Raw genomic sequence first — 19767 nt, 5'->3', positions numbered from 1 at the left:
TCTGAAATATATTTTCTGATACTCTGGGCAGTTTAAACTGTTCTGACCTTTGTAATTTATCTTAAAATCTGGAAAAAATTGTTTCACTGATCAAATGTCGGAGACCCTGTCTCAAAAAAGACCAAAAAAAAAAAAAAAAGAACACTTTTTTTCTTTCTTTTTTTTGAGACAGGGTCTCCCTGTAGCCCCAGTTGGCCTGGAACTCACTATGTAGATCAGGCTGCCCTTGAACTCACAGTCCCCTGCTTCTCTCTCCCGAGTGCTGGGACTAAAGGCATGCATTGCCATGCCCGGCTATTCCTTTATTTCTAAATTTCTCTTGTTTCTTCAAGTGAAATTCAGAGACTGACGCACGCACGCACGCACACACACACACACACACACACACACACACACACACACACATACATAACCTATATATATTGCCTACATGCATATATACATACACACACATATATTTCGTTTTATGAAAAAAAACTCCATAAAATTCATTACCCAGACAATGAATTGCACCTTTAATTGTGGAGTTTGGGAAGGAGAAAAGATGAACTCTGGTGACTCTTCATTGTGACTTCAAGAAGAAAAAAACATATAGAGTCTAAATAGGACCCAGATCAATTATAAAAATGTTACAAAGGGAGCTGGAGAGATTTAAAGATTAAGAGTACTTGCTACTCTTCCAGAGGACTTGGGTTTGGTTCCCAGCACCCACATGGTGGTTAACAGCCACCTGTAACTCCAATTCCAGGAGATCTGACATTCTCTTCTGACCTCCGTAGGCACTCCACACATGGTACCCTTATGTACATGCAGGCAATATACTCAAACACATAAAATTTTATTTATTTTTTATTTTATGTGTATGAGTGTATTGCCTGCATGTATGTGAGTGCACCCATGTTGTGCAGTGCCGCGGAGGTCAGAAGAGGGCTTTGGATTCCCCTGGAACTGAAGTTAAGGACTATTCGTAGCCGCCATGTGGGTGCTGGGAATTGAGCCTATGTCCTTTGGAGGGCAGTCAGTGCTCTTAACCACTGAGCCATCTCTCCAGCCCCAACACTTATTTTTTTTTGTATAAGACTAGCATTATAGTGCATGGCTTATTTGGACATTTCCTAAAGAGGGTTTGTTGTTGTTGTTGTTTAAATCAGTAATTACTGTGATGGTTCTCACTCTACTTTTGTTGTGGTGATATAGACAGATTCAGGTGTTGAGGCAGGGAAGGATGGTGGCTACCAAAGGTGGGCTAAGTGCTATGACCTACATAGCCTGTTAGCACTGGTATTGAGGGGTGTTCACTCTTATTTTAGGCTTTAATTCACTTTACTCTTTTTTTTTTGATGCTGTTCTGTTCACTTTACTGTTTTTTTGTTGTTGTTTGTTTTTTTTGTTTTTTTGGTTTTTTTTTTTTCTTGTCTTTTTTGAGACAGTCTCCCTGTAGCCCTAGCTGGCCTGGATTTGCTATGGAGACCAGTCTGCCCTCAAACTCATAGAGATCCACCTGCTTCTGCCTCCTGAGTGCTGGGATTGAAGGCATGTGCTACCACGCCCAGATACTTTACTCTTTTTTAAAAAAGATTTTATTTATTTTTTATGTGTATGAGTGTATTGCCTGCATGTATATAAGTGCACTTGTATCGTGCAATGCCTGTGGAGGCCATAAGAGAATGTTGGATCCCCTGCAACTGGAGTTACAGATAGTTGTTAAGTGCTGTTACGGGTGCTGGGAACCAAACCCAGGTCCTCTGTAAATCTTATTTTTATTTTATGTATGTGCAAACCCACAGAGGCCAGAAAAGGACATTAGATCTCCTGGAACTGGAGTTATAGATGGTCAGTAGGCACCATTTGAGTACTGGGAACCAAACCCAGGTCCTCTGGAAAAGCAGCCTGTCCTCTTAACCACTGAGCCATTTCTCTAGCCCCACAGTATATGTTCTTAACTACTGAGCTAGCTCTCTAGCGCTACTTTACTCTTTTTTTTTGGTCTTTTTGAGACAGGGTCTCCCTGTAGCCCCAGCTGTCCTGGAACTCACTGTGTAGACCAGGCTGGCCTTGAACTCACAGAGATCTGCCTCCCAAGTGCTGGGATTAAAGGCGTGCGCCACCACACCCGGCCTCTTTTAAAAGAGGGAAATGGCTAGACGCATTGGCACATGCCTTTGGGGCTGAGGCATATGGATCTCTCTGAGTTTGAGGCCAACATGATCAACTTGATATGTCAAGTTCCAGGCCAGCCAGGGCTACTTAGTGAAACCCTGTCTTAAAACAATAAAGTAATAATAATAAGTGGCATGGTGGTACTCACCTTTAATCCCAGCATTTGGGAGACAGAGGCTGGTGGATCACTGTGAGATTGAACCTGGTCTGTATAGCAAGTTTTAGGCTAGCTGGGGCTATAGGGCGACCCTGTCTCAAAAAACAAAACAAAAAAATTGTCATTGTGATCTAACTCCTGGAGCAGGAGTTATAGGCAATTGTAAGCTGCCTGATGTGGGTGCTGGAGATCAAACTAGGGTCCTCAGGAAAAGTAGCAACATTCTTAACCACTGAGCCATCTCTCCAGTCCCTGAACATATACATGTTTTTTTAATTCTCCTGTGTACATCTGTAGGAATGGAATCTTAGTTGAAAAGCAAGAAAGACTGGGTATGGTAGTAGATACCTATAAGCAGTCTGGAGGCTGGGACAGGAGGATCCCCAGTTTAGGCCAGTGTAGGGTTATTCACAAGACCATGTCTCATAAAACACTAAACAACCCCACACACACACCAAGGAAAAGCAAAATATGAACTAAATGGTATGAGCACTAAAGGCTCTTTTGGAGAATTTAGAATATTCTTTCTCTTCTTTATTGATTCTTTTTGTTTTTGTTGGGGGGGGGCGACAACAGAGTCATTCTGTAGCCCATGTTGACTTGGTGCTTACTGTAGTCTAGGCCCAGGTGGGCTTCAGGCTCCTGCCTCAATTTCCTGACTGACAGAAATTACAGGTGAGAGCCACCACACCCAGCTTTATTTTTTTCTTTAAGCTGAAAATACTTGGCACATTGGAGAAACCAACAGAAAGCAAGAGCCTGTAATTAGAAAAGACCACAACTATACAAATGTTCCCACATAAAAAAGGTTACTTATATTAAGACAACAAAGTATCCCAAAATATCCCCTAATATGCTTAGGTGGTACTGTGGGAAACAGAAAAGGAAAGTTTTCTCAAAGGAATTCAAATTGGGAAGATTAGATTAAGGTAAACATTTATTTTTAAAGTAGCCTATGGTCAGGTGTGGTGGCACATGCCTTTAATCCCAGCACTTGGGAGGCAGAGGCAGGCAGATCTTTGTGAGTTCAAGGCCAGCCTGGTCTACATAGTGAGTTCCAGGACAGCTGGGGCTACAAGGAGACCCTGTCTCAAAAAGACAAAAAAAAAGTAGCCTATCAAGCCGGGCATGGTGGCACATGCATTTAGTCCCAGCACTCGGGAGGCAGAGGCAGGCAGATCTCTGTGAGTTCAGCCCAATCTTACATAGTGAGTTCCAGGACAGGTGGGGCTAAGGGAGACCCTGTCTCAAAAAGACAAAAAAAAAAAAAAAAAAAAAAAAAAAATGTAGCCTGTCAGCTCTGCTTAGAACATGAGCCTCTTGAGTGAAGATAAAAATGTTTCCTGTTCTCAGCCATTTCCTTTCCTGAAGCCACCTGAGGAATGATGTTTCTGTCTTTAAAGTCATTCAGCTCTGGAGCAAGCTTCAAGTATTGTCTTTACCTTTAACAAACTCTGGGAAGGGAAATGACTGAGGGAGAGCTTAGTGAAAGCCTCATCTGCTGTCCCTCAAAGGTCACTCATCACTCTTCCTTTTTTTCTTTTTCAGTGAACGAGATAATTGGGAGAGATATGTCCCAGATTTCTGTTTCCCAAGGCCCTGAGGTGAGCAGAGAGGTTCCTCTCCCAGATCCTGAGCCTCCGGATTTAGGAAGATCTGATGAGCTGTAACAGTGCTCACTGGAGCCTTGTGCCCACCACCAACTACTCAGCCTATTTCTCTCTTGGACCTTGGATTTCCAAATCTTCAGAACCTGTTGCAGGAGTTGGACACACACCGTTTTTGGGAAAAGCAGCATTCCTCCACCTCAGGCATTGGACAGATTTTGTAAAACAACAACAACAACAACAAAAAAAAAAACAGAACAGTATAGGCTGTTTGAGCTGTGGGAAAATGAGTTTTGCATTTAAAAAAAATATTTAAATAGGATACTTTTATATGATGGGTGCTTTGAGTATGAATGCAGCAGGCTCTCTATTTCAGAGGTACTGCTTTTATAGGTGACCTGGTTGCATAACTAGAATTAATAATTTGTACTGCTTTCTGGTCATTTGAAGAGCCTTTAGTTTTAATGTATTTTTAAAATATGAACTTTTGATGAACCCTTCCAGAGGCAGACAAAAAAGGAAAAAAAAGAAACATCCTAAGCCCACACTTAGGTCTCAGAAACTCAGCATGCATCTTGAAGCCTTTCATAGATTCATAGGAAAGAAAGCCAAATGTAGCTCATACTCTTTATAAAAAGTAAACTTTTAGGTAAATTGAGAAGAGACCATTCCATCACTGAAGTGTTGGAATTTGAATACATTCCAGAGCATAGCCTTTTTGTAACTTTCTAGGTAGTCATTCTGCAGTCTCTCCGTACTAGCTCCATGTTGAAACTGTTTCCTTCCCTCAGGACCTTGGATAAGATGATTTGTAAGGTGACTTTGAATGGTAGGGTTATAGCTTGGGTAGCTATCCTTTTCTACCTAACTAAAATCTAGTAGGCTATGGAATACTCTTTCCATTTGTATCCTCCCTGGCCACCTTTTCCAAGTGGCCAGCCTTTTAAAGCCAGTTTCCTGATGGTTCAGACTTTGCAGTTCTAACTCTTCTCTTGAGGCCAGGCCAGCAGTGTTAGGAGCTAAGTATGAATGAACTGTGTAACAGGAGAGGCAGAAAAAAATGCAGGACTGCAGATGGGAAGGCTTTAAGATTCACATTGGCATGGAAGACTTAACTCCCATTCTGTTTACAGCCTGAAGTGATTCTGTCCCATCATGTCCTGTCTGTATTACCTAAAAACTAGCCTTTTCTCCGAAAGGCTTTGAGGCACATTTAAAAATGAGGTGGTGTCATATACCTGACCTTCCACACCAAAGACACCCTGGTGCTGCTGCTGGTGAGACTAGTGTCCAAGGCAGGGACCAGCAGAAACTCCAGCCTGCTGTCTACCAAAGGAGGTGCCCAATTTGGGTACTGTTCCCAGACTTTGCCTTTACCCATCCCTTCAATAAGATTTTCCTATTTCTGGGCCTTTTTTAATCTCCCTAGATCTTACAATATGTTTTCAAAGGAAATAACATACTTTCATTTATTCTGGAAATAAATTTTTTGAGTGCCTACTTGTAAGATATTGTGCTGCCCTGAGGACTTAATGCTGTTATTTCTAGGGGATTGTGGGCCCTCAATGCTAGGACTCTTTACTAAGGCTACATTAAGCCTGAGCAGAGGCTAGCCTGTTGCCCATCACCTCTAGTCATCAGAATAGGGAGTATTGATTCGGGATGAGGGAAGTATGTGTTTTTGTTCCTAACATAATGCTTTAAATTCCTCCCCTAAAACTAGTTAGAGAACAGTCTATCCTTTAGTAAATTGCTTTGGCCACTCTTAGAGCTGAATGTTTTCAAAGTTTGAAAGTGAGTTTTATGTAGTGAAAGTGAGTGTGGATAATGAGGTTTGCTTTATGCCTAATGGTTGGAAGCTTATAGCCTCCTTTGAAGGGGCTTGGCCTCGGTGAACTTCAAGAGACTTGGCCAAACTTGTTTCCATCCTCTTGCCTCATGTGGAGTCATTGCAAGACCCTTGGCGGGGAGGGGGCTGCTTTGCTGCCTTCAAGAATAAAAGCCTTTATGATCCAGAGTTGCTATGCACCAAATTTTGATGCCTTTTAAGTACCTTGATGCCTGTAGCATTAGAAATGCTTTCTTATTTAAAACAAGTTAAATTTTAAAATAGAACTTTGTATACTACGTAAGCAGTTTTATATTAGCTTTGTATAAGCATTCATGTAAGTCAATATTTTGGCTTTGTAGATAAAGACATTTTTGTGCAAAATAGTGGTGGTGAAGCACACTTCCATTGTACTATGCAAATTGATTTCTAGTAGCAGCACTGAGCAACTGGGCATTTGCTAGCACATACCCTTTCCTCTCATACCTGTGCTAGACCTTGGGTTAAGGAATGGAATGAGCAGCCTTCTGTTTACCAAAATGCAGAGAAACATGGCTGAAAACATGAAAAAGAAAAGGTATCTTTGGGGTCACATGTCGTGCTCTTGCCCTGGGTATAATCCATCCCCACCCAGGGGTAGCCAGTATCACCAGACCTCTACTGAGCCTGGCTTGGAAACCGTATTTGTGAAATGCAGAACACAACGGTCATCTTTAAGGCTCAGGTGGGCTCATGTTGAAACCTTGTGTTTTATAGAATGAATGTTTAGGTAAAGAAATTGGCTCTCAGTTATGTTTACACACTTGAGATTGTGTTTTCTTGTATTTTGTATTTTAAAACCTTTTATAGGAGTGCAGTGCTCCTTACAGAAATAGAAAGGGAAGAGCCAGCAGTTCAGACTGCTCCTCACAGTGCTGAAATAATAAAAGGTGACAGATTGCCAGTGTCCTTGAAATCTGTCTGGGTTTTCTCCATCTGGGGCTGGTCTGGAGCCCTTTAGGCCAACCTGCAAGACTCATTGGCTTTTAAAAAGTCCATTTCATCAGGGACTTTGTTCACTTTACAGAGAAGAGTTTAAAAAGTTCCTTCTAAGACTTCAGTTCTGTGCCCTTTACTGGGTGCAAAAGCTTGGGTTCTGGACAACAGGTCTTCCCAAGGTATTACAAGAAAAAGTTGACAAAGTCTCCTTTCAGATTCAAACCTGAGTTTCCACGTGGGATGTTTGCCCTCTAGTGTTCTCTGGAGATATTTCAGCAGCACAATCCAATGTAGCTTGGGATTTGGTTTTGGTTTTTTGAGGCAGGGTCTCACTATGTAGCACTGGCTGGCCTGGAACTCAGAGGTCTGCCTGCCTCTCTCTCTGCCTCTGGAATGCTAGGATTAAAGGCATGTGTCACCACACCCAGCTATCGTTTTTTTATTGTTTGTGACATGGTTGGATGAACTGAAACTTGCTATGTAGACCAGGTTGGAGTTGAGGCACTCCTCTTGCATCTGTCACCTGAGTGCTGAGATTACAGGTGTGTACCATCGTATCTGGCCAGCCAGTGGTTTTGTCATCTGAAGTTCCTCAGGCCTGGCTGGAGAGGGGTTAGCAAACTTAGGTGAGGCTACGTCCTTAGCACATGGTTTCTGAGGTCCAGGCATGCATCCTGAGGGTGGGAGCTGACTCTGCCTTCCTCCCACAAGAGGGGTAGGGAGAGCAGAGAATTGGGGTTTATACTCAGGCTCAGATAGACTCTTGATTCTCACAGGAGAAGCACAAGCCTCTTGTGTACCCTGTATCTGAAAGCCAGGACAGACCAAAGGCTTTCCAGGTGCTGTTCGAGGCCAATCACACCATCAAGAGTAGAGCTGTTCCAGTATACCCCCAGTCCTGCCGGTAGGGTAGCAGTCATCTTCAGGGTGAACAGGCAGAGAGATTGGGGGGGCAGGGGGTAGATGGGAGCTCTGAGCTTGATGTTTTGCAGATGCCAGGTTGCTCTGGACGCAGGAAAGGCATGTTAGCTGAGGATATCAACTCAGTCTTACTTTCTCTCTTACAAACATACCCACTCCTTGGGGGTTTGTAACACAGTACGAGGTGGGTCACCAACAGGCATCAGAGTGGTGTAGTCATCAGGTGCCAGCTGCAGAAGGGAGATAGATTTAGGGAATGGAGCTCTAGGCCCTCAGGCTCTCCTACCACACCATCTTACCTGGTAGGCTTGGAAGACACTGAGTAGATCCTTCATGCCAGCTGTGTATGGGACCCCCTGCATGCGGACCAGGGCTCCTGGCTGGGACAACATTGAGGTGGGAGTAGAGGCCAAGGCAGTAGGAGGTGTGGTAAGGTAGCCCAAAGTAGTCGGGGAGACTGGGGGGCTAGGATGGGAGAGACAGGAGTTTAGATCTGTATCCTACCTGTGGTCTTGTTCAAGACTTGTCCTCCCCCTGTACCTTGTGTTTAGTCCTTCTACCTTCTTAAATTTCCTGCCTCCAATCTATTTTGTGGATGGCATCAGTCAGCCCACACCTGTTACTCTCTTGCTATCTCAGAATGAAGTCTGATTTCCAACAGACTCTGAGTTATCTGGCCCAGAAATGGATCAGAACCCTTCCCCAAATGGTGACAGCAGGTCTGTGGAGTTGTTCTAATAGCAAGGTACCTGGGGTAGTAGGCTGTGTAGTTCATATAGAGTTGAGTGGCTGGCCCTGGGTAATAGGCAATAGGGGTAGGGGCAGCAGACACCCTGGCAGCTGGAAGCAGTGCTGAAGAGGGATAGAGTGCTGTCGTCTCCGTGGGAATGAGGGCTGGGGTGGCCTGGAAGGTGGCGTAGGTAGGTGGTGAAAGGCCTAGAGACAAGTAGCACATCTTTAGGGAGCCCCCAACTTCCCTCAATAAGCTAGGATGGAGCCCCTAGAATGGGAAGTAATGGCTTAGAGCAGCCACTACATTGCTCCTACATGCTCTCTCTATCCTCTAGAGCACTCACAAGGCAGTTTGCAGGGTGGAGGGGACATGCCACTGCGACTCAGGGTACCCCCCATCAGCACACGGCTCATCTCTTCTGTGGAGCAAGGGACCACTTCTATGTAGCGCTCCTTCATCATTTTCTTGTGGCAACGCTGAGCAGCCACCAGTGCACGCTCTGCTGACGTCATTTGGATGAAGGCATCACCAGATGGTCGGCCCTATGCACACCATCTTGTTAGCAGTTTGTCACAAATAAAAGTGCCTTTACTCCTTAGCTGGGTATGGTGACACACGCCTTTAATCCCAGCACTCAGGAAGCAGAGGCAGGTGGATCTCTGTGAGTTCAAGGCCAGCCTGGTCTACATAGTGAGTTCCAAGCCAGCTGGAGCTACAGAGAGACCCTGTCTCAAAAAGACTCCCCCCAAAAATGTGCCTTTACTCCTTAAACATTCTTTTCTACTCTGTATGTTCCCTTCCCAGCCAGCAGTCTTACCTGCTGATTGAGAACCATGTGCACACCATGAGGCCTGATGTCAGCTGCTGCCTCCCCTAGAAAGCTCAGGATGTCTTCAATGGTGGCTGTGTAGGGCAGGCCTCGAAGGCGTACACAGTCCCTCCCAGTCCCTCCTGCCAGTGGGAAGGGGATGGGCAGCAGTGGAGCCGTCAGTGTGGGAAGGAGTGGGCTGGATGCATAGCGGTTTAGGACCTAGTAAGAAAGGCAACAAGCTTATAACACTTAAGTAGGGCAGGGGCACAGAGGACCCAAGGTACATCCTGAGGAAGCAGCATATTGGGGCATGGGGAGTCTTGGGTACTCACCTGCTGCACCTCAGCTGCAGTGCTCCGGAAGAGTTCAATGTACCGCTTACCCAGCATGCCCTTGTGCCTGCGCAGAGCAGCCTGTGCCAGTTCCTCACAGGCAAAGAGAGCAAAGGCATCCCCAGTTGGCCTGCCATCAGGGTGGCGCACAAAGAGCAGCCCATCAGCACCCCCAGTCACTGGGCATTCTGGCCCCAGAAAGCTGAGAACATCTGTTGGCCCGGCTGAGAAGGGCAATCCCCGTAGCCTCAGGATCACTTGATCTTCCCGTGACAGAAAGCGGGCCACCTCTAGTGATGTGCCTAGGTTGGGAGAATGGGAGTCGCTTGCTGACTTTCTTGTACATCCAAACACCCACCCACATGGGAGCAAAGAGGCATCACAAGTGGCAGAGAATGGGATACAAGTCAAGAAGCAAGAGAACTAGGGCCTGCTGTGGGCACTCACCCCCTGCAATCTTTACAAACTCCTCCCCTGTGGCTTTATATACCTGTGAGTATAGAGAGAATAGCCCATGGGTCTCAGGTCTAACTTAGCTTTGCCCTGCTCCACTTCTAGCCCAAGGCCCCACCTCAATATAGCGGATGCCCATATGGTGCTTGTGTCTCTGCAGTGCTAGGTCCCGCTGTTCGCTGTCCACAAAACGGATGAGGGCCTCACCATTTCTGCGGCCCTGGGCATTGAGGCAGAGTGCTACACCACCCCTGTGGAGCCAGTGCCGTTAGTGCCTCCTGGGTAGCTTGCCCTCTAGCCCCTCCCAACCTGCTACACCCACCTGGCAATGTTGAGCCCTTTGAAGAAGCGAGCTACGTCCTGGTCTGATGACTGCCAGGGCAACCCACGGGCTCGTACCACAGTCTCACTGTCCACCACATCAGCCTTGCTGCTGTGGGGGCAGGGCACAGGGTCAGAGCTGTCCAAATATTGTCACCCCCACCCATTCTCCCACACTCACCAAGGACCCGTCTCATATTTCTGCTTTACCACCTCGGGCTTCGAAAACAACTGACCTGAGAGGAGATGGCATGGGGGTCAGCAGGGTCTGGTGGAGGGGGTCTCCCCACCAAGCTCTGCAAAATAGGACAGGTGAGGGGATTGAGGAGGCGATAAAGGGGTTTCCATCTTGTGTTCTCTTAGAGAAGTTCACAAGTCTGCAAAATGATTTAGAGGAAGTCATGGGCATTCACCCAGCCCTGAAAGCCAGTGACAGGCAGTGAGGGAATCTTACCATTGGGCCCTTCAAGTAGGTGGAGGATAACAGCTACCATTGTCTTCACTTCCCAGACCCCAAAGTCATCCTCTGTGGCATCTGTCTCTAATCCCAAGTCTATGGCAGAGAAATAGCAATGAAGAAATCCCAGCATAAAAAGCCCTAAGGCTCTGAGCATGAGCCCCAACAATATTAACTAGGACCCAGGTCCTCCAAACAGATGTATGCCCACATTCCACATGCATCCATGCATAGATATGAGACATGGATACCCTCATGGGTCCTCATGCCAATAACACAAACTTGCCTACATACAACCACAGCATGCACATGCTCAGACAAACCAGCCCCCTTTCCACCTTAAGTCTGCTGGGTCACAGATACCCTGTGCCATGGTGGCCACTGTGAGGTCCCTGGCGGAGCAGGTGCTTGGGTGCTGCATATGGAACTCTCTTCGGAGGTCGTAGAAGGAGAAGAAAGTGTCAGGGAGCACCAGGTTCTGGGGGCACATAGGAGTGGGGATGAATGGGAGAACTGATGTGTCCTGTCCATCCCTTCAACAGCAGGGCCCTTGGGAACCAAACCACCCATGTGACCTCAATGGCATACCTTCCTGGAAGCCTCAGGGTGCAGAACCTGTCGTAACAGCTGCTGTCCATCAGTGCAGAGCATATAGGGGCCCCCGCCCAGCAGAGCCACATCCCCGCTCACCAGCTGTGAGAACTGGGGGCAGGGAGTGGGGACTCAGACATTGATTCACAGCTAGGCAGGCCGAAACTGGGGGTAGGAGGGAGGACTCAGCTGCAAAGCTGGTTCAGCTGGATGTTCAACCCTACCCTGCCTGGGAAGTAGAAGGCCATGCCCATTGGGTATTGCCTTATATCCCAGCCTCTTAATCCCCCACCGCGTCCCAGGCCACTGTTACCTCCAGCAGGCCAAATGAAAGTAGTCACACCTAACCCAAACCCCCATCACACATACTCCTGGAGTCTGGAGTGAGTCCAGAGCAAACACCTGGTGAAGTGAGGCAAGCAGGTGGGAGGGGGTGGGGCAAAGCAGGTTAAACCTGTCCCTGGCTAGGCACCGCCCTCAGATAGGTGGGAGAGGCCCACACCTGCTGGAGGGCCAGAAGGCTCTTGGTCAAAGGCAGCCCCGCCTCCTACTCTGACCAACCCAGGGACAGAGAAACGCCAAGGACAGAGCTTCATACTTGGACACCAGGGGCAGCATGAGCTTTGACCCACACCCTATCGACCAGCTGGCACTGAGTTTGTTCATAGAGGGGGTGGCACTCTGGAAGCTGCCCAACAGCCCCCCATTCCCTGCTGGCGAACCAGTATAAGTACTAAAATCACAGACTCACGAACCCTTATCCGCTTCCCTGCTCCTGCCAATTCGGTGATACTTTTCAACCTAAGGCGGACAGAGGAAGGGCACCTAGATTTTCTCTAGTACCTTCCTCAGGTTGAGAGCTAAATTAGGCTTGGAGCCCTTCTGGAACATACTCAGATTCAGCGTCTAGAGTTGGAAAGAATCTGTGCTTGTAGAGCACTTAACTCCCTGCACTCAGATCTGTCACACTGAGTGCAGCAGTGAAGACAAGGAAAATACTAGTGGGAACTGTCTCCCGCTTTGCCAGGGTCGGGAGCATGCCCTCGGCCTTTGCGCTCAGCAGGCAGGTAGCCCTCAGGAAGGGTACGGACAGCACCATCGCCTGGCCAGTCGGCTGGGACAGGCCTGGACCAGCAGCTTACACCTGGCGGCGTCTGCCCCAGAGGCAGACACCGCCCGACGCCCCCGCTCCAGCCGCTCCCAGACGGACCGGCGGAGTACGCGAGCCGCAGGGGCCGGTGATTTAATGGCCAAACCCGGACCCCTCTAGATCCGGGGCATATTTCCTGAAGCGTCTGCCTGGCTCCTTGGCGGGCGTGGGGTGGAGCGGGGTGGAGGGTAGGGGAGATGAGGGATAGCTCCCTCAGCCGCCATCGTCACCCCCTCAGCAGGCGTACATGCCTGTAAAGGTTGGAAAGCAAAGTGCCTGCGGGAATGGCCGGCGTACGCACACACGCACACGCGGGAGTCGCTCAAGTTTCAAAAAAGACCCCGTCCTACTGCCCGGGCCAATAGGTCGCGCGCGCAAGGCCTCGCCTCCAGTCTCCTCTGAGACAGAGCACAGTCCCCGCCGCCCGGCAGGTAAGCCACCCACGCCGGCCCCGGTGCTCACCTGCTGCAGCACCTTGTCCAGAGACTCCGCCCGCGCCAGGCTGTCGGCGTTGAGGCCGCTCGCCTCGCGGCACTGAGGACTCAGCGCAGCCGCCTCGCCACGAACTAGTGACTTGTGCAACGTCCCCACCTGGGAGCCGCAGCGGGAGACCGATCAGTCGTGGTGCCCTCCGGCCGGGAGGCTTCCTTAGGACCCCCACCACCTTCACACCCTACCTGTCGGCTGCGGGGCTCCACCACTTGCCAAACCAGGAGGATTAGGTCGGTCTCGTCCGAGCCTAGGTCTGGCCCCAGCGCACCAGCAGTAGCCCCGAACAGGACGACCAGCGACTGGGGTGCGGGGCAGGGGTCAGTGGCCGAGTCTCCTGAGGGGTCCGGGCCTGGGGGCGGGGGCGGGGGCGGCGGCGGCGGCGGCGGAGTCATGGCCGCAGAGGAAGGGGGCGCTCGGCCACAGGCACGCGGACCGACGAGGCGCACGCACGTACAGACCGACCGCAGACGGAGGAGCTAGGGCGGGTCGCGGTGTGTAGGGGGCGGCACCTGCGGCGGGGCTGGCGCAGGGAGAGCTCCAGAGACCCGCCCGCGGGGCCCTGCGGGGCGGGGCGGGGCGGCTGGGCCTCGCCCCTTTCTGGCAAGTTACCTGAGGCCCGGTGAGCCACGTGATCAGGGCGGCCCCGGGAACCTCGGGGGAGGGCCCGAACCCTACCCTAGAGGAGAAAACTCGCTTCAGTTTGGGCGTGCCCTCGCGATCTGTAAACCCACCTCCTAATCTGTTCCTGCGGGACGCAGGGAACGAACCCATTCTTCCTCCTACCTCCTTTTCTGACGTCACCTGGAGGTCTCCGTCAAAAAATGTGCCGCATCGGCGGCCTTTAACACTACGCGAGGGTCACACTGGACCTATGGAAGTCACCAAGGAGGCAATCTAGGGGCTGTAGGGGCTCACGACGTCCGGCTTGGGGTTGATGGAAGTCACCCAGGGCCAAAGGCGGACAGTGAGAGTTACCAGGTATCTCCTGAAAGCCGGTGGGAGAAACGGAGGGCGGCAAAGATCAAGGGTTCTTAGAGCTGTGGGCGGTCACTAGAGATCACAGGGAAGGACTTGTCCATACAGGTGCTAGGGCCGGCCTTAGCCTGCGTCGGCGAAGTGCCTGCAGTGCAAAGCACAGTCACTGTGGGCGGCCGGGCGCAGGCCTTGAGGAACCTTCCCCTCCCCAAACCCTAGAGAGCTGCATCGTAGACGAGGTTGAGCCAGACAGTCCCGGCTTAGAACTTCAGACAGGTACCCTTAGCGTTAAGATGTGTACGTCCGCGTGCAGGGTGCAGAGTTTCCATCCCAATTCAGTTTGTAATTCAGTTCCATTAGTCCCCACACACGGAATTTGGGGAGATACCCTTACTGTTTCCAGGCCATCCTGTAGGGTCCGAATTTTTCCCGTTTATGCAACTGCAACTAGTAATTTGGCGGGAGGAAAGCGCTCCAGCCTGGCAAGGGCTTGAAGATCTAGGATAACAAAGCCTACTTAATCAGAATGGAGCGGAACCTCGTGTGTTGGGGTGTGTGTGTGTGTGTGTGTGTGCGCGCGCGCGCGCGCGCGTGCGGGCCGCTATATTTCGGCCTGTGAACAAAAGACAGCCCAGAACCTGGACGCATCCCCCCTCATGCCCTGAGAGGGGGTGTGGGCCAGGGCGAGAGAACCTAGAGTGGGTAGTGCGCCCCTCAGATTTTCCCACTTTGTAGCTAAGGAACACAGACCCGGACGGAGTGAAAGGTGGCCAGTGAGAGCGCCCACCGATAGCCTGCCTCCAGAGCCCCGCCCGGGGTGATAAGCCTGGAATGTCAAATATTTGTTCAAGAACTCAGCACAACCGCCAGGTTGAAGCTCCTCCCCTTTCCCCGCCCATTCGGGAGCGCGTTTGCGTCAGTTCGGGCTTTCCGGTAGGACACTCCTTTCTACCCAGCGTCTGCCCATCCTGGTTCCTTGAAAACTTCCTGGGCTGCGTCTGTACGGCTCCAGTTCCTACTGATCAGAATCCTGTCCTTTCCACGGAGCTGCTATTGGCGTTTAACTACATTTATTTGCGTTTGTATAGTTCTCTCCCTTCACTTTGTGAGTCCCGGGAATCCAACTCATGTAGCAAGTGCCATTACCCGCTGAGCTATCTCACCTGCCCTGTTGTTTTTGTTCTTAAGACATATACCAAACTAGCTTCAAACTCCACGTCGGATCATCTTGCCTCTATTTCTCAAGTGCTGGAGTCCCAGCACTCACAAAGCAGAGACAGGAGGATCACTGCAACGGATCAAAGCCACTGTGGTCTACATAGCAAGTTCCTGAACAACTAGGGCTACATAAGAGGGCCCTGTCTCAAATAATAAACAAAGCCAAACAAATGAATTAGCTGAGCATAGATTTGCAGTCTCCAGCACCCAGGAGGCTGAGGCAGGCTACCTTGAGCCACATAGCTTAAGCATAAGTACTTTTGTTTTGTTGAGACAGGGTCTCACCTTGTAGCCCAGGCTGGCCTCATTATGTAAACCAGGCTGGCTTTGAACTCACAGAGATCTGCCTGCCTCTGCTTTGCAAGTACTGGGATAAAAGGCATGCATCACCACACCTGGACAAAAATAAAGGGTTGTTAAAAAAAAATTGGGCTCATCAATTAAGAGCACTGGCTGCTCTTGCAGAGGACCTGGGTTCAGTTCCCAGCACCCTCATGGCAGCTAACAACCGTCCATAACTCCAGTTCCAGGGGAATCCATCTCCCTCTTCTGACCTCCATGGGCATTTCAGGATGCAGGTGCACTTACACACACAGAAGCAATACACTCATACACAAAATAAAATATGAGCCAGGCGTGGTAGCATACACCTTTAGTCCCAGGGCTCGGAAGGCAGGTGGATCTCTGTGAGTTTAAGGCCAGTCTGGTCTACATAGTGAGTTCCAGGCCAGCTGAGGCTACAGGGAAACCCTATCTCAAAAAGACAAAAAATAAAATATGATTTTTTTTTCCCTACTCCTTACCCTTTGCCTGTATGGGGGGGCCTGTGAAGACCTGGGAATGAATAAATTAATTAATCATCCTGGTACTTATTTTTTTGTTATTTTTTTGTTGTTTTTTTGTTTTTTGTCTTTTTGAGACAGGGTCTCCCTGTAGCCCCAGCTGTCCTGGAACTCACTATGTAGACCAGGCTGGCCTTGAACTCACAGATACCCACCTGCCTCTGCCTCCTGAGTGCTGGGATTAAAGGCGTGCGCCACCACGCCCAGCAGTACTTGTTTTTTATTCCAAAGATCATAAGCTCCTTTGAACCACAGGGCCTTTTTCAATTGTGGCTTTCTCCCCTCTCCAAGCCCCCTCACCCACAAGCCCTTCCTCTGGATTTTCACCTCTCAAGGCACTTCCTTCTATAGTAGGGAATCCCCTGTGCAGTCTGAGATTTCTATTCTGATGAGTATCACCAGCCCAATCCTTGCTACTCTGCTCACTTCAAGCATTCATACATGGTGAATAAAAGAATGAACAAACGAGTGAATGGGAGATAGATACTGGAGAGAAGTAGTAAACAAGTCCCAAACCACACTTCAGGAAGAAGGAACCATGTCCCAAGAGAGTGCATATAAGGCCCTTTGAGTCCTGTCTGGACCTGTGCAAACAGAATGGCAAGCAAGTGCCTTCCACCTTCTCTTCTTGAGCAGAGAAGATCCTGCAATGGAACAAGATTCAACATGAGAATTCCAGTCATTCCCCACCCTCAGCATCACCCAGCTAACCCACTGCTAAGGATTCTGATCTCAGGGGTCCTGAACTCTCCCACCACCAGAGTAGCCAAGCTCTGCAGTTCACCCCAGGTTTCCTGTCTCTGTGACCTTACATAATCTCTGCATATTACCACCAGAGGGCATGAAGGCTCTGTATCCAGAGGCCATCAGGAGGAGCAGGGAGCTGGCACAAGTGCATCTCCTTTACAGGCAATGACTAGGACAGAGGACAGAGGATGCCTTGACGCTGCCAGCTCCAAAGTTCCCTCAAAAACTACTTGTGCCTCCAGGCTCCCTCGACACAGGTTGAGGATGTTTTTTGTTGTTCTTGTTGTTTTTTGTACCTTCTTAGAATTTTAAAAATAGATTCTTTGACAATCACATAATACATATAAAGCATTCTGTATACACTCATCCCTCCATCCTCTCCTACCCTCTTTCTACCAAATTCCCACCCCATTTCCATGTCTTTGCTTTTGCTTTGTGACCCACTATGTTTAACCATGGCCATTAGTGTGGGCATGGGTGCTAAGCTAAGCCATCCATTGGAATATGAGTAACTCACTCACTCAGTGGCTATATCACAATGATTTCTCCCCTAACAACCCTCAGACTGCCATGAACTCCCTTGAGTTATGTGGGGATCCATGAGCTCCTCCTCCTCTGTGACTGAATGTTCATAGACTCCTCATCTTATGCAAGCCAACTGCAGCAGCAGTTGTGAGTTCATGAGTGTCACAGCCATGTAATGCCCATAAGACATTATTTTTTGTCCCTCCTCTCTATTGTCCCACTCTTACATTCTTTCTCCTCTCCTCTTCCTGGCTTGGAGAGATAGTATGAATTTCCTGTTCAAGGCTAACCACTCAGAACCTTGACCAGCCATGAGTCACAGACTGAGTTATTTGCTGGTTTTTCTAGACAGAGTCTCTATGTAGACCAGGCTGGCCTTGAACTCACAAAGAACCACTTGCCTCTGCTTCCATAGTGCTGGGATTAAAGGCATGTGCTACCAAACTAGGTCCTTGCTCAGTTTTTTAAAGTTTCGTTTGGGGCTAGAGAAATGGCTCAGCAGTTAAGAGCACTGGCTGTTCTTGTAGAGGATGGGGTTCAATTCCAGCACCCACAAGATGGCTAACAACCATCCTTAACTCCAGTTCCAGGAGGTCTAATGCCCTCCTGGCCTCTGTAGGCATTGTGTGCATGGGTGCACTTACATACATGCAGCAAAACACTCAAACACATAAAACAAGTGTTTTTTGTTTTGTTTGTTTTAAATAAATAAGGGCCTGGGCGTAGTGGTACACACCTTTAATTCCAGCACTTGGAAGCCGGGGCAGTCAGATTTCTGTGAGATCCAGGCCAACCAAGCTTGGTTTTCTGAATCCTCTTTTCTTTTTCTTTTTCTCCTTTTTTTTTTTTTTTTTTTTTTTTTTTTTTTTTTTTTTTCGTCTTTTTGAGACAGAGTCTCCCTGTAGCCCCCAGCTGGCCTGGAACTCACTATGTAGACCAGACTGTCTCCAACTCAGAGAGATCAGTAAGAGGACCTGAGTCACCACACCCTAGATCCTCTTTTCCTCTTTTCTACCCTAACCTACTCTGACCCACCTTGTGTTCTGGACACATTGCTGAAATTCTTTAGATCTCTGGGCTCCTGGAGCACATATGTACCCACAGATTCCTATGTTGTCCTAAAAAACTACTTACCTTTCAAATAGGACTGCTTTCTTTGATGCCTAGGCCAGATTAGATGTCTATTCTGGGCCCTTACCTCATGGTTCTGATTTGGATGGTTAACTGAGCCAGAATTTGGTCCCTCATGACTGAAGGGAGTTCTAGAAGCAGAGGAATAGTGGCGTGCTGAGTTTAGGGAGAATTGGCTGACATCCAGATGGGCTCAGCTATAACCACTAAATGGGCCTAGAAATCCTGATTTTGGTTTGGTTGTCCAAAGTCCAGTCACCCATTTGGTCTAAGTAGGGCATATGGAAGCATAGAGAGGTATGAAGAAAAGCAAAGGGCTTGGTGACAGGTACTGTGGGGGCTGTGGTCTGTATTTTTGAAGATGCCACAACTGAGCTGGCATCTGTTTCTGCAATTATTCCTTCTTCCAGCCTTTGCCCAGAGTATTCTCCTCTACAGGAATACCCTCTTTCTTTCCCAGAGCTCTATCTTGCCCTCTTGATTTGTCTCTTCCCCCAAGACTATCAGGAGCCAGGACCCTTTCCTAGAAGTTGGGAAGATGCATCACTGATTCATTTAACATATATTAAGCATCTGTTGTGTGCCAGGAACAGGACGGGCAGAGCTTGCTCTTGCAGTGATTATTGCCTAATGGGAGCCAGGCAAAGGTGCTTCAGATACAGCGTCATTGGTCATCTCTGGACTGAAAGTCTCAAAGAGCTCAGTCCTCCCCCAAACAGGGTGATGTCACTGTAGCAAGCACAGAGGTCCTAAGGGATAATAAGATCTTGTTCTAAGTAGCAAGGAAGTCAGGGGCTAGAGATGAAGGAGCTGGAAAAAAATGGAGAGTCCTCATCCTTTGTGAGTGGGAGGGATACCATGGCAGGGTTGTCAAAGGAAGAGTGTTGAGAGATGAATTAATGATTCATGGAGCTAGCTGGCATATAGATAACAAACTAAGGGGAATAAGGGACTAAACTGGGACACCAGTGATGAAGCTACTGTGGAGATAAGGGTAGTTTGTCTTCATACAAGCAAAGCTGGCAAGACAAAGGAATAACCTAGGTTGTGGGTTAGAGAAGTAGAAAATCATCCAGAACCAAAGATAACCCAAGTCTGTAGAGAGGGGACTGGGGAGATAGCAGAGTCATTATGGAAAGGGTGTGTGTGTGCTTGGTCCTGGTTGTGCTTGCACATATACCAACACTGGGGAGACTGAGTCAGGAGACTCACCAGTTAGAGGCTACCTTGGGTTACATAGTGAGCCCTTGTCTTAAGAAGGGGACAGAGACAGGGCATGGTGGTACATGGTTTTAATCTCAGCACTCAGGAGCCAGAGGCAGGTGGATCTCTGTGAAT

General features: G+C 48.8%; 2 protein-coding genes and 1 long non-coding RNA gene across 6 annotated transcripts in view; 1 reads left to right on the top strand and 2 right to left on the bottom strand.

The window, feature by feature from the left end:
- Positions 1 to 5045, top strand: part of Nfatc3 (nuclear factor of activated T cells 3) — an 80564-nt gene extending 75519 nt beyond the window's left edge. Inside the window, exon 10 of one of the 2 annotated variants that reach the window (XM_008834065.3) lies at positions 3866 to 5045. In XM_008834065.3, the coding sequence (XP_008832287.1) occupies positions 3866 to 3987 (122 nt within the window). In that variant the 3' untranslated portion in view covers positions 3988 to 5045. The remainder of the gene's footprint in view (positions 1 to 3865) is intronic. The other variant, XM_008834074.3, reaches the window with a different exon arrangement.
- A 1510-nt stretch (positions 5046 to 6555) lies between these two features.
- Positions 6556 to 13571, bottom strand: Esrp2 (epithelial splicing regulatory protein 2). Of its 3 annotated transcripts, none has more exons than XM_008834052.3 (15): positions 13177 to 13571; positions 12962 to 13090; positions 11347 to 11460; positions 11122 to 11236; positions 10756 to 10854; positions 10483 to 10537; positions 10303 to 10413; positions 10099 to 10231; positions 9975 to 10017; positions 9528 to 9829; positions 9202 to 9414; positions 8728 to 8926; positions 8401 to 8587; positions 7951 to 8116; positions 6556 to 7881 (listed from the first exon to the last, which is right to left on the bottom strand). In XM_008834052.3, the coding sequence occupies exons 1-15, from the start codon at positions 13381 to 13383 to the stop codon at positions 7792 to 7794; spliced, it is 2163 nt and encodes a 720-aa protein (XP_008832274.1). In that variant the 5' UTR covers positions 13384 to 13571; the 3' UTR covers positions 6556 to 7791. The 3 variants fall into 3 exon arrangements, with proteins under 3 accessions (XP_008832274.1, XP_017653883.1, XP_029419842.1); XM_017798394.2 differs by having other exon boundaries at positions 10303 to 10410; positions 13177 to 13425; XM_029563982.1 differs by lacking the exons at positions 12962 to 13090; positions 13177 to 13571 and adding an exon at positions 12105 to 12934.
- Positions 13572 to 13580: 9 nt separating this feature from the next.
- Positions 13581 to 14000, bottom strand: LOC115070533. The gene is made up of 3 exons (XR_003849687.1): positions 13967 to 14000; positions 13775 to 13860; positions 13581 to 13667 (listed from the first exon to the last, which is right to left on the bottom strand). It is a non-coding gene; the product is annotated as an uncharacterized LOC115070533 (long non-coding RNA).
- Between the last annotated feature and the right edge of the window lie 5767 nt (positions 14001 to 19767).

The sequence above is a fragment of the Nannospalax galili genome, unplaced genomic scaffold, assembly GCF_000622305.1.
Source record: "Nannospalax galili isolate Female #2095 unplaced genomic scaffold, S.galili_v1.0 scaffold410, whole genome shotgun sequence".
Taxonomy (NCBI): Eukaryota; Metazoa; Chordata; class Mammalia; order Rodentia; family Spalacidae; genus Nannospalax; species Nannospalax galili.
Note: the sequence above shows the minus strand (reverse complement) of the source record. Positions and strands in the feature narration are given on the sequence as shown.

Excerpts from the sequence above, each read along its gene's own strand:
- Esrp2 (XM_008834052.3), bottom strand. The coding sequence starts at position 13,383 with ATGACTCCGCCGCCGCCGCCGCCGCCCCCGCCCCCGCCCCCAGGCCCG. Across the intron at positions 10,538-10,755 it reads CCTACTTGAAGGGCCCAATG|GTCAGTTGTTTTCGAAGCCC; the intron begins GTAAGATTCCCT and ends ATCTCCTCTCAG. Across the intron at positions 9,415-9,527 it reads CTGCAGCTGAGGTGCAGCAG|GTCCTAAACCGCTATGCATC; the intron begins GTGAGTACCCAA and ends CTTTCTTACTAG.